The sequence below is a fragment of the Panthera tigris genome, chromosome F3 (genome assembly GCF_018350195.1).
Source record: "Panthera tigris isolate Pti1 chromosome F3, P.tigris_Pti1_mat1.1, whole genome shotgun sequence".
Lineage (NCBI taxonomy): Eukaryota > Metazoa > Chordata > Mammalia > Carnivora > Felidae > Panthera > Panthera tigris.
Window position 1 is genome coordinate 31,793,491 of NC_056678.1, and position 14,295 is coordinate 31,807,785.

At 43.2% G+C, this 14,295-nt stretch overlaps 1 protein-coding gene and 1 long non-coding RNA gene across 2 annotated transcripts; one reads left to right on the forward strand and one right to left on the reverse strand.

The window, feature by feature from the left end:
• Window positions 1-1,313: 1,313 nt before the first annotated feature.
• LOC122235865 lies at window positions 1,314-2,945 on the reverse strand. The gene is made up of 3 exons (XR_006213957.1): window positions 2,857-2,945; window positions 2,248-2,385; window positions 1,314-1,625 (listed from the first exon to the last, which is right to left on the reverse strand). It is a non-coding gene; the product is annotated as an uncharacterized LOC122235865 (long non-coding RNA).
• A 128-nt stretch (window positions 2,946-3,073) lies between these two features.
• SLC30A1 (solute carrier family 30 member 1) lies at window positions 3,074-11,081 on the forward strand. The gene is made up of 2 exons (XM_042976155.1): window positions 3,074-4,552; window positions 6,218-11,081. The coding sequence occupies exons 1-2, from the start codon at window positions 3,943-3,945 to the stop codon at window positions 7,117-7,119; spliced, it is 1,512 nt and encodes a 503-aa protein (XP_042832089.1). The 5' UTR covers window positions 3,074-3,942; the 3' UTR covers window positions 7,120-11,081.
• Window positions 11,082-14,295: the final 3,214 nt, after the last annotated feature.

The following is a 14,295-nucleotide window of genomic DNA, read 5'->3' on the forward strand; positions in this document are numbered from 1 at the left end:
AATCCTTTGCAACCAAGCTACATTTTGGATTGATAATTTGCAGGTTGGAGGAGCTTGGCATTGAGAGCAGGATGAGGTCTTTAGAGGGCTTTGAGATTGCAGTTTGTGTTACACATTTGATTTTTCACTCAAATTGGCAGTCTCTTTCCAAAAGGAGCATTATTCTCTCATCTTTAAAGTATGCTGAGTTTAGTCAGTTTGGATACTAAGCAAATTATCAGGAGAGTTCTCAAGATTTAGGAAGAAAAAGCCAAACCATTTTATTCAACTAGGGGCCACAACCTCCAGGGTTGTTGGTGAGTAATTCCATGGCTTTCTTTTATTTTAACCCACTTGTGGCTGTGTTAACACTGTGCAAGGGCTATCAGCTGAAAAAGGATAAGTATCAGTCTAGCTACCAAATTACTTTGACTACACAGCGCTAGGGGGAAGAAAAGTTTATTTGACTGAAATATTTTGCGGTCAGGTAAGTGGGATTACTCTTTGTGGAGTGCATGATTACAACTTTTTACACCCTGGAAAATGTAGCTCCCTCCCCATCCCTCCCCGCCTTTGTATGTGAGGATAAAGCACATTGTGAAATGGCTTACAAGAGAAAGAAAAGTCTGCACCAGATGGGTTCTCATGAGTGACTATCGGGTTGAACTGAACCTAAGAGCCTGTTTTTATATGGGTCTAAACATCTTCCAGTTCTGTCTGCTTAGGTACTGAAGGGATGGCTGTCCTGTTTGCTGAGTGCTGCTGCCTTCTACATCTCCTTACTGGTTCCTCTTTGGGCATTAAATTCTCACATTTGGATAAATCTGTTTTTTAAATAAAGGGACACAGCAGCTCCCAAGAGGTGGCAAAATGGTATTCCAACCATTTCCACAGGATGTCTTGACCCAAAAGGGGCTCCCTAATTTCTCTATAGGAGGTGCTGGTTGGAAGGAGATTTGAAGCTGTGTTTACACAACAGGATCAGATAAATGTCCATTGTCCATACCAAAGGAGGGGAGATTATGAAGTGCCAAGACTCATCTCCCCACTCCTTACCACTGCCACCATCCAGATTTCATTGCAAATTTAGCACATTAAAAACACCCTCAGTATTTTCCCCTTAAAATCAGCTCCCTTCCCTCCCAACTTCACCTGCTTAGCGCAGGATTTTCCCTGTCAGGTTAAAACATTTGAACTACCTTTGTTAAATTCTCCTCCTTAGTTTTCACCCTCCCAATTAATCATCAAATCCTATCAATTCTTCCTTTATAATGTCTTGGAAACTTTTCTCCATTCTTTTCTGTTACTGCAGAACAGAAATAGATGAGGGTCCAGCTCTGTAGTGTGGATGGGGAAATGAGAAACACACCACATACAAATGGGGGGAAAATAGAAATATATTTTTTTAATGCAAAATAACAAGGCTCCAAACTAGCCTTATGTATAGATCCTGAGGCACTGGCTAGCTTTGCCTTTGTCTTGTTTTGTCCAAAACAGTGGGGGTTCTTCCTCCTGTTCAGGGGCTGTGGTGAGGCCTTTCAGGGGTCCGGCTTAGGTTACCTGATTCCAGCCACCCCTCTACTTTAGGATCGGGAACTCTTCATTTCCGGATGAACTAATCTCCACTCAGTGCATATGTTTGCACTCTAAATTCATGTTGGTACAAGTTATTGAGTATTTCATTGTAATTTAAACATTTTATACGTTTATATTTTACCTCCACCGGACGAAGCGCATTCTTCCTTATTCTCAACCGCCCCTCCCCTTCCCCATAGCAACCAACACAGGGTTTGGCTATTTGTAGTCCATAAATAAAATGTTTGTTCAATCATAGAGCCTTAGAATTTTAGAGTCAGAAAGAATCTGAAGAGATCCTCTTGCCCAATCCTTTATGTTTGAAGAAACAGGTCTAGAGAGATTAGTGGACTCTTCTAAAGTCACACAGCTGGCTAGTGACAAAGCCAGCACCAGAACCCAGGTTGCCCCTGCTTGAGGTCTGTAGCCTAAACTGTCCTTAGATAATCAGTGACAGAAATATCTGCCTTTACACAAGGTCTCCTAGGGATGGTGGTGATAGGTGTAAATATTTACTGATATATTTACAAAGACTCAGTTCTTGCCGCTTGCGAGACTGCTCCTAAGGTCTAACTCCTCAGCTCGGTGTTGAGGAGTCCCAAGTTCATGCAGCACTCCTTTACGGATGCGGCCTCATCCCGGTTCTTTGACAGGACCCGCACCCCACCCCACCCCAACCCGGGAGTCCCGTACCCACGGGCTCCCCCTCTCGGCCCCTCCCTGGATGCAGTCTGTCACACAGCGGGCGCGGTCTCTGGTCTCTTCTCCTGGATGCAGGCCGGTGGAAGCCCAGAGGGAGGGTCTCAGGCCACCCGCCAGGCGGGGTCTTGGCTTTGCGGAGACAAAATTACAGGGCAAGCCATTTAGAGAAAGAGACAAAGGTGTATCAAGCATAGAAGTGAGAAGGGAGCTACTCTCCGGACAAAGCAGCCGTCTCTCCTCCCAGGTGAGGAAGAGGACCCCCCCCCCCCTCCGCCTCTAAAGAAAGGTTTTATAAGTTTTTCAAAATCAGCTAACGTACGGGAGGGGCTTATTCCTAAACTTCAAGTTTATCATTTACACCGAGCGGTTAGTTTCTCTGTTGTCTTAGGGTTGTGGAATTACCCACAGGGAGCAATTTTAAGAATGTCCAGCCTCTATGACTTTTACTGCCAGAGGGAGTCCGGTCTTGTGGTCTTCCATGAGTGGGATCTTGTGACTTTTTATGACCTGCTGACTTTTAGGTTAAGGGTCAGCCTAAATACCAAAATGGCTTTACTTAGGTCAACTTGTCTCCCCAGCCTCCCTTCCCTCCTGCCTCACCACGTGGACTCAGCTCGGAGGATCAAAGTCTGTTTGCTGCCCGGCCCCAGTAGGCGTGAGGGGTGCTGCGAGGACCCGCAGGGCCGGAGGAGCGGCCCCGCGGTGCTAGGGGACCCCGCCTGCCCTGCCCCTCCCCCTCTCCCCCACCCCCAGCTGCACGCGGCCCGCGCCCCCAACCCTCCCCCACGACGCCCGCCGCTGCACCCGGCCGCGGCCCCCGGCCCACGCCCGGCTCCCGGAGGGAAAGGCCCCGCCCCCATCTGTTGGAGCCTCGACACCGCCCCTTCCCGCCCCTCCGGGCCTCCATCCAATAGCGAGCGCAGATGGGCGGGGTGCGGAGGCTGTCGTGAGGGGGCCCTGGCCAATGGGGAAGCGTGCCGGGCCTGGTGGGCGGGGCGTCGAGGCCTTGTCACGCTCGGGTCCGTGTGAAAACGGGGGTTCCGAGTGCAAAGCAAAGTTTTTTTGTAAACCGTCTGCAAAGGAGGGGGGGCGAAGAAGGCGCCGGAGACCGGGCCGAGTGCAGCTGCCGTGGCCGCCGCCTTTTTAGCTCTTCAGGCGTCGGCTCCCGGGTCCGAGCCACAGCGGAGGAGACCAGCAAGGGAAAGACCTGCGCGGAGAGCCTGCAGATGCTCGGAGCCTTCGTAGCGCGGAGCTGCCCGTCGCCCGCCCCCGCCGCCCGCCTGCTCCTGCTCCTGCTCCGGCTCTTCGTCCCCGGGCTCCGGGAGCCCCAGCTCCCCGCCGCCGCCGCCGCCTCGGCCTCCGCCGCCCCTCTGTGGGTGTGGGGACTGCTGGGGCTGAGCCGGGCCTCCGCGCCGGCTCCGAGGACGGACGCCTGAGGAGCTGCGCGCCGCCGGCCCGCCGGGGACGCCCGCAGGCGCGGGGGCTCGGCGGCTTGACCCCCGGGCTCGCCCCCGTCCGGCCGCGGAGGCCCGTCAGCGGTTTCCCCAGCGGCCCGGTCGGGCGGCGAGAGACCCGCGCGGCCCTCCCGCCTCGGTCGCCCGGTCGCCGGTCGCCGGCCGCCGGCGACTCGCCGCCACCGCCAGTGTAGCCGCCGGGCCGCGCTCGGCGGGCCCCTGAGCCGCAGCCATGGGGTGCTGGGGTCGGAACCGGGGCCGGCTGCTGTGCATGCTGATGCTGACCTTCATGTTCATGGTGCTGGAGGTGGTGGTGAGCCGGGTGACCTCGTCCCTGGCGATGCTCTCCGACTCCTTCCACATGCTGTCGGACGTGCTGGCGCTGGTGGTGGCGCTGGTGGCTGAGCGCTTCGCCCGGCGAACCCACGCCACCCAGAAGAACACGTTCGGTTGGATCCGGGCCGAAGTGATGGGGGCTCTCGTGAACGCCATCTTCCTGACCGGCCTCTGCTTCGCCATCCTGCTGGAGGCCATCGAGCGCTTCATCGAGCCGCACGAGATGCAGCAGCCGCTGGTGGTCCTCGGGGTCGGCGTGGCCGGGCTGCTGGTCAACGTGATGGGGCTCTGCCTCTTCCACCATCACAGCGGCTTCGGCAACGATTCCGGCCACGGCCACTCGCACGGGGGTCACGGCCACCCCAAGGGGGCCCGCGGCAAGAGCAACCGCACCGGGAGCAGCGACAACAGCGTGACCCCAGGCGAGCAGAGGCCCGAACAGGAGGAGACCAACACCCTAGTGTCCAATAGCAGCAGCTCCAACGGGCTGAAACTGGACCGGCCAGGTGAGAGGAGAGAGTGGCCGCCGCAGGTGGTTGGGTCAGGGGAAACCGGGACCCTAGGCTGGCCCCGGGGCGGGATGGCCCGCACGCCCCCTGGTGCCCGAGCCGGCCGGCGCCGCGCCGCCTCCTCCCCTCGCCCTCCGGGTCCCACACCCGCGGGGCACACGAGGAAATAGGACCCCTCTCAGCCGGGTGCTGGGAGCCGGGGTGGGGGCGGGGGCGCGGCTGGGGTGTCGGTGGGGACTGTGGTTTGGGGAGTGGGAAAAGGGTCAGGAGGTGACCGTCAGCCCGCCGCAGTCCACAGCCGCACTTGGCCGCCCTTACAAGAGACTGCCTGCTTTTGGTTTTCACAGGATCAAAAGCGCTTCCTGATTAAATTTCTTGGCCCTCTTGGGAAACGGAGAGAACCCCCAGTTAGTTCATCCTTGGTCGGTGGCTACTTGAAACCTTGCCCTGCCCGAGCAGTTCTTAGGCCCTTTAAGCGAGTTTCTCAGTACGATATTCAGAGCCAGCTAGCCTTGGACTTTGCCGAGCTCCAAACCCTGGTTGGAGGTTTCTTTTATGAACAGCAGTGTGTGTTTCAGTTAGTTGTCTAAAATCGAAGCCTAATCCTGACAATCCTAGGTTTAGGACCTGTCTGGTCGTGTTTGACATTTCACTGAGGACTTTTCAAAATCATCCTAAAATAAAAGTGATGGCCACTTATTAATCTTATTTTTTACTGTATGCTTTTCATTCTAAACATTATTGCTCCTGAAGGTAATTTGGAAAATGTTGAAAGGCGATGGAAAAAGGAAATCAACCCAAGTCCAACTACCCAGGCTCAAAGACATTGACAATTTGGTGTATTTCCTTCCGATTTTTTTTTTTTTTCATTTACATTTATTTGCTTGGTAGTATGATGCTACACAGACAATTGTTGCTGTTTTCAAGATGCAGGGTGTCGTGTTAATGACATTCAACTAGTACGTTTGAAAAGGTTTAATAAACGATTGAATTTCCCCTCACCCATGCTCTCCCAGGTGTTATTGCAAAGAAAATTAAGCTGCTCTGGTGTGCATACAGTAATTCCTTTCAAAGATGGATACATTTGGTTTAAGAGCTAGTAGGGTTAGATAGTGGTCATTTATTGCGGCTTTTCCTGAAGTTTATGATTGTTGATGGGTTTGTGTTGTTGATTTTTTAGTTTCTGAACCCTCTCCACCAAGATACTCTATGGTTTACATTCATGATAAAAGTTTAAAAGTTAGCCACTACACCTTAGTGACAAAGAGTGACTAGAGCTGTGTGTCAGATCAGGCACCGTGGCATTTAATTTATGGGGGATCGCATTAAATTTTATATTTTCTGTTTGTTTGTATATGCCAAAAAGTATAGTGGAATGTTCCCACCCCCACAGGAAAGATGAAATTTTGGGGGGAGGCGGGCAGATAGGAGAGTGGTTAGGAGGATGGGGAAATGTAGTGTCTTCTTAATAACTTGATTTAGCCCTGGCCATTTTGCCCTGGCTCATTCCCAGTATGTCAGTTTATATTAAACTGCCCTAGGCACACTTTTAAATCATATTTTATGAAAAATGTTCACCTCCTTGACTAAGATGGAGTTAGATGAGGATGTGTGTGTAAACACTTTAAATGTATTTGATACAGCAGTTTTCTTTCTTTGTAGATCCAGAAAAGTCCAGAAATGATGCAGTGGAAGTACAAGTGAATGGGAATCTTATCAGAGAACCTGACCATATGGAATTGGAAGATGATAATAAGGCTGGACAACTTAACATGCGTGGAGTTTTCCTGCATGTCTTTGGAGATGCTTTGGGTTCAGTGATTGTAGTAGTAAATGCCTTGGTCTTTTACTTTTCTTGGAAGGGTTGTCCTAAAGGGGAGTTTTGTGTGAATCCATGTATCCCTGACCCCTGCAAAGCATTTGTAGAAATAATTAATAGTACTCATGCAACAGTTTATGAAGCTGGTCCTTGCTGGGTGCTATATTTAGATCCAACTCTTTGCATTGTAATGGTTTGTATACTTCTTTACACAACTTATCCGTTACTTAAGGAATCTGCTCTTATTCTTCTACAAACTGTTCCTAAACAAATTGATATCAAAAATTTGATAAAAGAACTTCGAGGTGTTGAAGGAGTTGAGGAAGTTCATGAATTACATGTTTGGCAACTGGCTGGAAGCAGAATCATTGCCACTGCTCACATAAAATGTGAAGACCCGGCATCATACATGCAGGTGGCCAAAATCATTAAGGACGTTTTTCATAATCACGGAATTCACGCTACTACCATCCAGCCTGAATTTGCTAGTGTAGGCTCTAAATCAAGTGTGGTCCCATGTGAACTTGCCTGCAGAACTCAGTGTGCTTTGAAGCAATGTTGTGGGACCCGGCCACAAGCCCCTTCTGGAAAGGATGCAGAAAAGGCCCCGACAGTTAGCATTTCCTGTTTAGAACTTAGCGACAATCTAGAGAAGAAGCCCAAGAGGACTAAAGCTGAAAGCATCCCTGCTGTTGTGATAGAGATTAAAAAAATGCCAAACAAACAACCTGAATCATCTTTGTGAGTCTTGAGAAAGATGTGGTATTTGACTTTTGCTTTAAACTGCAAGAGGAAAAAGACTCCATTGAAATTCTAAGTTTGCCAAGTAGTGTAATTGAAGTCCTTGTCTGGTCACACAGTTTAATTCTATTTTTGTAAGAACATAATGGGACTGCTTAACATAGTTCTATATTACAACTTTGTGATTATTAGTGCAGAGTACAGCTATGCTGTAACAATTTTGGAAAGCCAGTTTTAACACTATGTTACATTTTTGTTTAAAGTAAGTATAAACCTTATATAACATAATGACATTTGATTTCCAGTTTTTCCATGGTAAAAAATTAATTAGGGGGATAAATAAATTAAAATTGTTACTGGAATTTCTCTGCTTTTCTTTTCCCCCAGTATTATACTTTATTTATTAGAATTAGAATCACTAAACTTTGAAAATCATCAACAGGTTCGTTTCCTTTGATGTTTCGGGTAATATTTATTTGCCCTCTGAGATCATTACGTAGCATAATGGCAGCATGTTTTTAAGAATGACTCATGGATATTATTAGGAAAGGTTCCCCTTTTTCTTCACATGGGGTATTTACGATACTAAAGATCAGTTACTGTCCTGGATTCTGTCTTGCTGAGTATTATTCTAATAAACAATTGAAATAATTAACAAGTTGAACTATAGTTTACATATGATAGGGCATATGAGAGTAAGAGCAGGGAAGAAGGTTCACCAAATTAAATATATAGATTGTGGTAAGTTAATAGACTGCATTTCTAAATTATTCGGAGAATCTTAACTCCTATCTTCTTTTACCAAAGTTAGTCTAAAATGTGGACATGTTCACCAGCATCACTTTCTTTGAAAGATTTTCATTAGAACATTGAGCTGAAAGTTGGCTTACGAAATATATATAGTAAGTATTTTTAAGGCCGTTAAAGCTAACCTAATAATTACCTGTTAAATGACAAGCTTATTCATGTAATCTTTTCAGTTGTAGATATTTACAAAAAACTTAACGTTAGTCGTTTCACGGTGACCAATCATGAATGGATCCAAACAGCTTTTTTCGAGCACAACCAGCAGTTCTTGTGCTTTGCCCAGAGCCACTGACTTAGGGGGGAGAGAAAAGAAATCTAAGGGTTAATACAATTTGGATACTAAAGTCGTAGAAAGCAAAGTTAACGAAGGCAAAATTAATCATTAAGATTCTGTAGGTCATCCAATCTTGACCTATCTCGGATCTTCTAATAGTGGTCTATTTTGTAAGATTGCCACAGTATCTACACAGGATGTTCCTGGCTATGACATTGTTGCTGTGGGTTTCAAATCCATACACAAATATTATTTAAGGCTAGTTAAGTTATATTTTTCTTGACAGAGAGGGGCTATGCTTTGTGAAGAAACTAGAGTTTTGTCCTCAAAAGGATGAATAGGAGTGTCGGTTATCATGTATAGCTCTATTTTTCTAGAAATAAGGTATCCTGACTACTTCAGTAACTTTTATAGCTGACTACTTTTGGGGTGGCTGTCTTTTGGGATTTGAAATAATTCATTGTTGAATGGGTCTTAAGATGAAGGCATCGGCATTGGGCAGTTAACTTTTTAAAGGGATCTTTTGTGGTAGATGGTGTGTTTTTTTCTAGTATAAGCCTATTGCTGGCAATGGGCCTATTTAAGAACAGCCGATTTTTCCAATGAGAATGAGGTAATTTTAGGAACACCGTTTGTAAGTTCACATTTGCTATAATGGGCCAAAACCATAACCTGCCAATTTGCAATACATCTTGATCTTTTAATACTCTTATCTGATAATTGTGTAATTCAATTCCTAAACTGGAAGTTACTTTGAATTTTGCAAAACAGTTTTTTAAACATGAAATTTGGGAATCTCCTTATTTGGGTAAACGAGAAAGAAAGCTTGAAACTGTACTGTTATCATGTACATTCCTGACTTAACACTTAAAACTACAAAACGTTTCATTAAGATCTTAAAACACTCTATGTTACAGAAACATTTTGGTAACAATGCATACAATAGGATAATTGGTAAAATACATTCAGCGGGGTTTTCTTTACAAATGCTCTATTGGGTCTTTCTTAAAGGTTGTACAACGTATAAGACATCAGCTAACTGAGTTTTTGTTTCTGTTTTTGTTTTAATGGTGTACAGGCATGGAACAAGGGCTTTTTTTTTTTTTTTTCCCCAAAAGTGCTTTGGAGGTAAAAGCCTTTAGATTTCAGTTATTTCACTTTGCATAATTTTTAAGTAGCTTATATGTAACAAAGTGGTACCACAGAATTCTTTTTTTCAGAGGACTTTGTCATAATAGCAAAATCAGTGGGCACTGACTCACCTTTTGAGTTTTAGCAGAGAATTATTTATTTCTTTACAATGCACTTTCTAACCCATTTTTAGCATTATCTTTTTAAAAATGCTTTTATATTTAAATATTGTGGGATTTAAGTGTCTTTTCCAAAATAGCTTATTCCTCCCTGAAAGAAAATGAGGGGAATACCCTGAATTATTAGGAGACTTAAACCCAATATTTAAATATGCTTTTTATAGCAATGCATCAATTTTAGGAGGTGCATCTCTCCTGCTGGCTCTTTTATATTTGAGCAAGATCAGTGTGTTTAGAATATGTGTTTAGAAACTTGTCTGTTGTCTCGGTTTTGTGAAAAGGAGGTGCTGCATGTGCCTGAATTAAAACCAACGCAAATTTTTCCAAGCCAAATGCCGCCTTAGTGATGAGAGTGATTTCATTCTCCACTGTCACCTTATAGCTTCTATGATTGTTTAAAGGTTTTTTTTGAAGGGCATCTGCATGGTAAAAATATGGACCAGGACCTTTTAAAAAAGTCAAAAAAGGACAAAAGCTTTGGTGTATGAATTTTAGCGTTTTAGAAAACAATGTCTGGATAACTAAGGTATGTAATTTGAATAGGAAAAATTTCCATCAAGAGCACCTTGAAAAATCTCAATAGGTAGAAGACTATGGTTATAACATGTTTGTATCTTGTTTAACATGCCCAGTTAATTTTGAATTTTTGAAAGTTTGGGGGGAAATGGCCTATGGAACCTAGTGTGAAGTGTTTAGTAGGCTAACCGGTATTGAGTTGAAGATTTTCACTGTTTATAAGCAGATACCGTTTGAATGATATAAATGTCATTTACCTGCTGTCTTAAGATGTTCACACATACACAAATATGGAGAATAATTCTACAATATGGAAATATTTATTTTAATAGAGTTTCAGTTAAGTCCTAAAACAGTGTTAAAACTCTTGGGAAGGTGGAGGGTTTTTTGTTGTTTTTTTCAGTGGAAAACTGTCAAATACAGTGTTTGGCCACCTGAAATGGGAATTGTAATAGCACTATTTTCATGTAGCGCTACCAATATTATGTGGCAATGCTATTCTGTCGTACTAACAAGCTCTGGAATATTTAGCGGTCCTTTTCACCGGCACAGGAGCCTTTTGTATGTCATTCACTTTAAACTTTTAAACCAAAAATTTTGTGGTCCAGTGTCTTTGGCAAAAAGATGCTGAAGGGAATGTAACATACAATTGTTATGTGGCTATATATAAAAAGACACAAATTGCCCTGTTATGGTTCTGCCTTGAAACAGCACAATGAAGCGTATCGATGTATTCTGTGATTCTTCATGAAACTTCCATGTTGTGTCGTTTTGTGTCAACCATAGCCTGTCCTTTGGGCCAGATGTGGCACAGTTAAATGCAAGTATCATCTCATTAAATGCAGATGCAGATCAAATGTCCTTTAGTGCTGCAACATTTTACCTGACTTTTTGTATGTTTTATGACTGTGCGTTGTTTTCCAAAGCTGTTCCTACCTCACCATGAGGCTTTATGGATTGTTATGTATTATAAATGTTCTTTATGAGACAGACTACTGTGTTTCTTCTCATTTATTAAATGTCAAGTAGAAAAATAAACTAATTTTAATACCTACTTCATCATTTTGTGCATGTGGCCTCCCCTCCTATACTAGGCTGGGTTATGTAGACTTAAGGTATTTCAAGGGAAATTGCAGCTTAACTTAAGTGTTGCTAGTGCACAGACCAGGTTATAGGATGGTAATGGGGAAGGAAAAAAAACGTGGGCAAAAATTGCAACCGAAATTGAAGGGCTAACACTGCAAAGGCTCACTAACATGAAATATTCAGTGGCTGTGAAATGTTTTTGTTACAAATATTAAGCTCACACGTTATATAATTATAGGTTAACCTGCCTCTTTTGGTACTTGCTATTTGTAAGCATAGTTACTAATATGGATTATTAAATGTTTTACTATTACATGATCATCTGGAACTACTAACCCAAGAGTACATTAGTACATTAGTTTGGTTATATGAGTTCAGGACTGTGATAAATGTAGTCTCTCATATAAAGAATTTCTTTAAAGAACTTGTGCTTCTGGCTGGGAGATAAGCAGATAAAAGTTGCATAAGAAAAAATCAAATTGGCAATAAATGGCAATAGATAATAGAATTGGTAAATACAGTAATACTCCAAAGAAGGGATGAAGATCTTTGGGAAGGATTCATGTACATGGGGGCTGAGAGACAAGGGCATGAGATAGTACAGAGGGCTGAGGATCGAGAGGTAGGAACTTGCTAAAGGTTGAAGTGCCATGTGAACCAGTTTGAATTTGGTTTCTAGGAATGGAGGAAGCCATCAATATTTGGAGAAATGAGAAGGTGGAAAAGGACACAGATTAGCTTTGGCATGGCGAGTAGACAGTGTGAGACTGGAAGTCAAATCAGTTCATTAGGTATTCAATGCTAAGAGAATGAACTAGTTCCCAAATACCCTTGCCCGCATGTACGCATGCATACCACATTTCAGTTGATTTCCAAACACATCCTTTGTTTATACCTTAACTCAATGTCTGAGATCAAAATGCACAGATATAATCAGTAGTATCTTATAGCTGTTGGCCAACTTATTTTCTTATCTGAATGTCATCTATTAAGGGTTCAGAAAAGAATTCTCAGGCAATGTGGTCTTTCAAGAAGTATTTGCCAACATTCCCTACAACATAATTTCATGTACTATGCATTGCACATCTGGATGAAAGCTGTTGCTTTTGAGTTAAATGAAAATAAAAGTCATGGACATTTTTTAATGAATTTTGTAAACATTTCTGAGTCTTCAGAATTGACCATAATTTTTGCTCCCCCACTGTAGGCTATGTAGCTTTTTTTTTTTTTAAGTTTATTTATTCATTTTGAGAGAGAAAGAGTGTGAGTGGGGGAGAGGGCCAGAGAGAGGGAGAGAGAATCCCAAGCAGGCTCTGTGCTGTCAGTGCAGAGCCTGATATGGGGCTTAAACTCATGAACCATGAAATCATGGCCTCAGCTGAAGTCAAGAGTAGGCTTAACTGACAGCCATCTAAGCGCCCTGAGCCCTTTTTTCTTGTAAATCAAGGAATTTATGGCACCTTGTTGCATTTGCTTATTTATAAACTTGTTTACCTTTTAGATTACAAACTATGGTGTCAGAGCTGTCGTCTCTTTATCATCTATATATATCATCTATCATCTATAATTATTTATTTTTTGAGAGAGAGAGTCCACAAGTGGTGGAGGGAAAGAGAATCTTAAGCAGTTTCCACACCCAGCCCAGGCCCGATAGGGGGCTTGATCCCACAAAGTGTGAGATCATGACCTGAGCCAAAATCAAGAGTCCGAAGCTCAATTGACTGAGCCGCCCAGGTGCCCCTATCTTTATTTGCTCAGGATTTAGCACAGGGACTGGCACACTGTAGGAATTCAAAGGTGTTAAATGAATATTGAGGAATGGTGGGAGTGGAACAAAAGAATACTATTCATAGCTAAAATATACCTAGCACTGAAAATATAGTAATAATATTAATAGCTATAATATTCTGGGCTCTTATGAAAATATACAAAGCAACACATGGTTTCATTTAATTCTTTCAAACCGTTAGGCATATTTCATTATTCCCATTTTACAGACATATTCAGCACCTTACCCAAAGTCCTCTAGCTAGTAAGTGATGGAGCCAGAACTGGAATTCTGCAAGGAATCCATCAAGTAGCTTGCTTTCCCATCACTTTGAATCACCAACAACTAAATAAGTAGATTCAAAATGAAGAGTTCTTTTTTTTTTATTTTAAAACAGTAAACACTACTAAGAATAAACCTTTATTGAATTAAGAAGATCTACTGCTTATAAGTGACCAAGTAATGCAAAAGAAATGAAAGCACACCAAGTAATTAATACTCATCCTATAATTCTGTTAAACTGTTTCTAAAATTTCTAGTGTGCACAGTGAGTGGACTATAAAAATAAACAATACTTATGTCACAATTGAGTAAAAATCAGTATGTCACAAATAATAATTTGAAACATTGTGACTCAAATATAAACTTCTGCAAAGATTTCTAGTCTTAAATCTGATATAATTTTATTGATTGATTGATTTTAATATGAAATTTATTGTCAAATTGGTTTCCATACAACACCCAGTGCTCATCCCAAAAGGTGCCCTCCTCAATACCCATCACCTACCCGCCCCTCCCTCCCACCCCCCATCAACCCTCAGTTTGTTCTCAGTTTTTTTTTTTAATTTTTATTTTTTTTATTTTTTAATATATGAAATTTACTGTCAAATTGGTTTCCATACAACACCCAGTGCTCATCCCAAAAGGTGCCCTCCTCAATACCCATCACCCACCCTACCCTCCCTCCCACCCTGAAGAGTTCTTTTTAATTTTCATCTAATTTGTCTTTCCAAATAGAAAGGCAAAGGAAATGAGGAAAATAAATTTTAAAGCATTTGCTATTTATTTTTAAAAATTATAGTAGTTACCACATGAAGAACCTTTCTACCTAAGTTAGGGACGCCTGGGTGCCTCAGTCAGTTAAACAGTCTGACTCAGCTCAGGTCATGATCTCACAGTTCGTGGGTTCGAGCCCCATGTTGGGCTCTGTGCTGGCAGTGTGGAGCCTGCTTGGGATTCTCTGTCTCTCCCTCCCTCTCTCTCTGCTCCTCCTCTGCATGTGCTCTCCCTCTCTCCCTCTCTCTCTCTCAAAATAAATAAACTTAAAAAAAAAAAAAAAAAAAAAAAGAACTTTCCTACCTAAGTTAGGTTTACTTACATTATGGTTTAGTGTCTTTTTTTTTTTTTTAATTACATTGG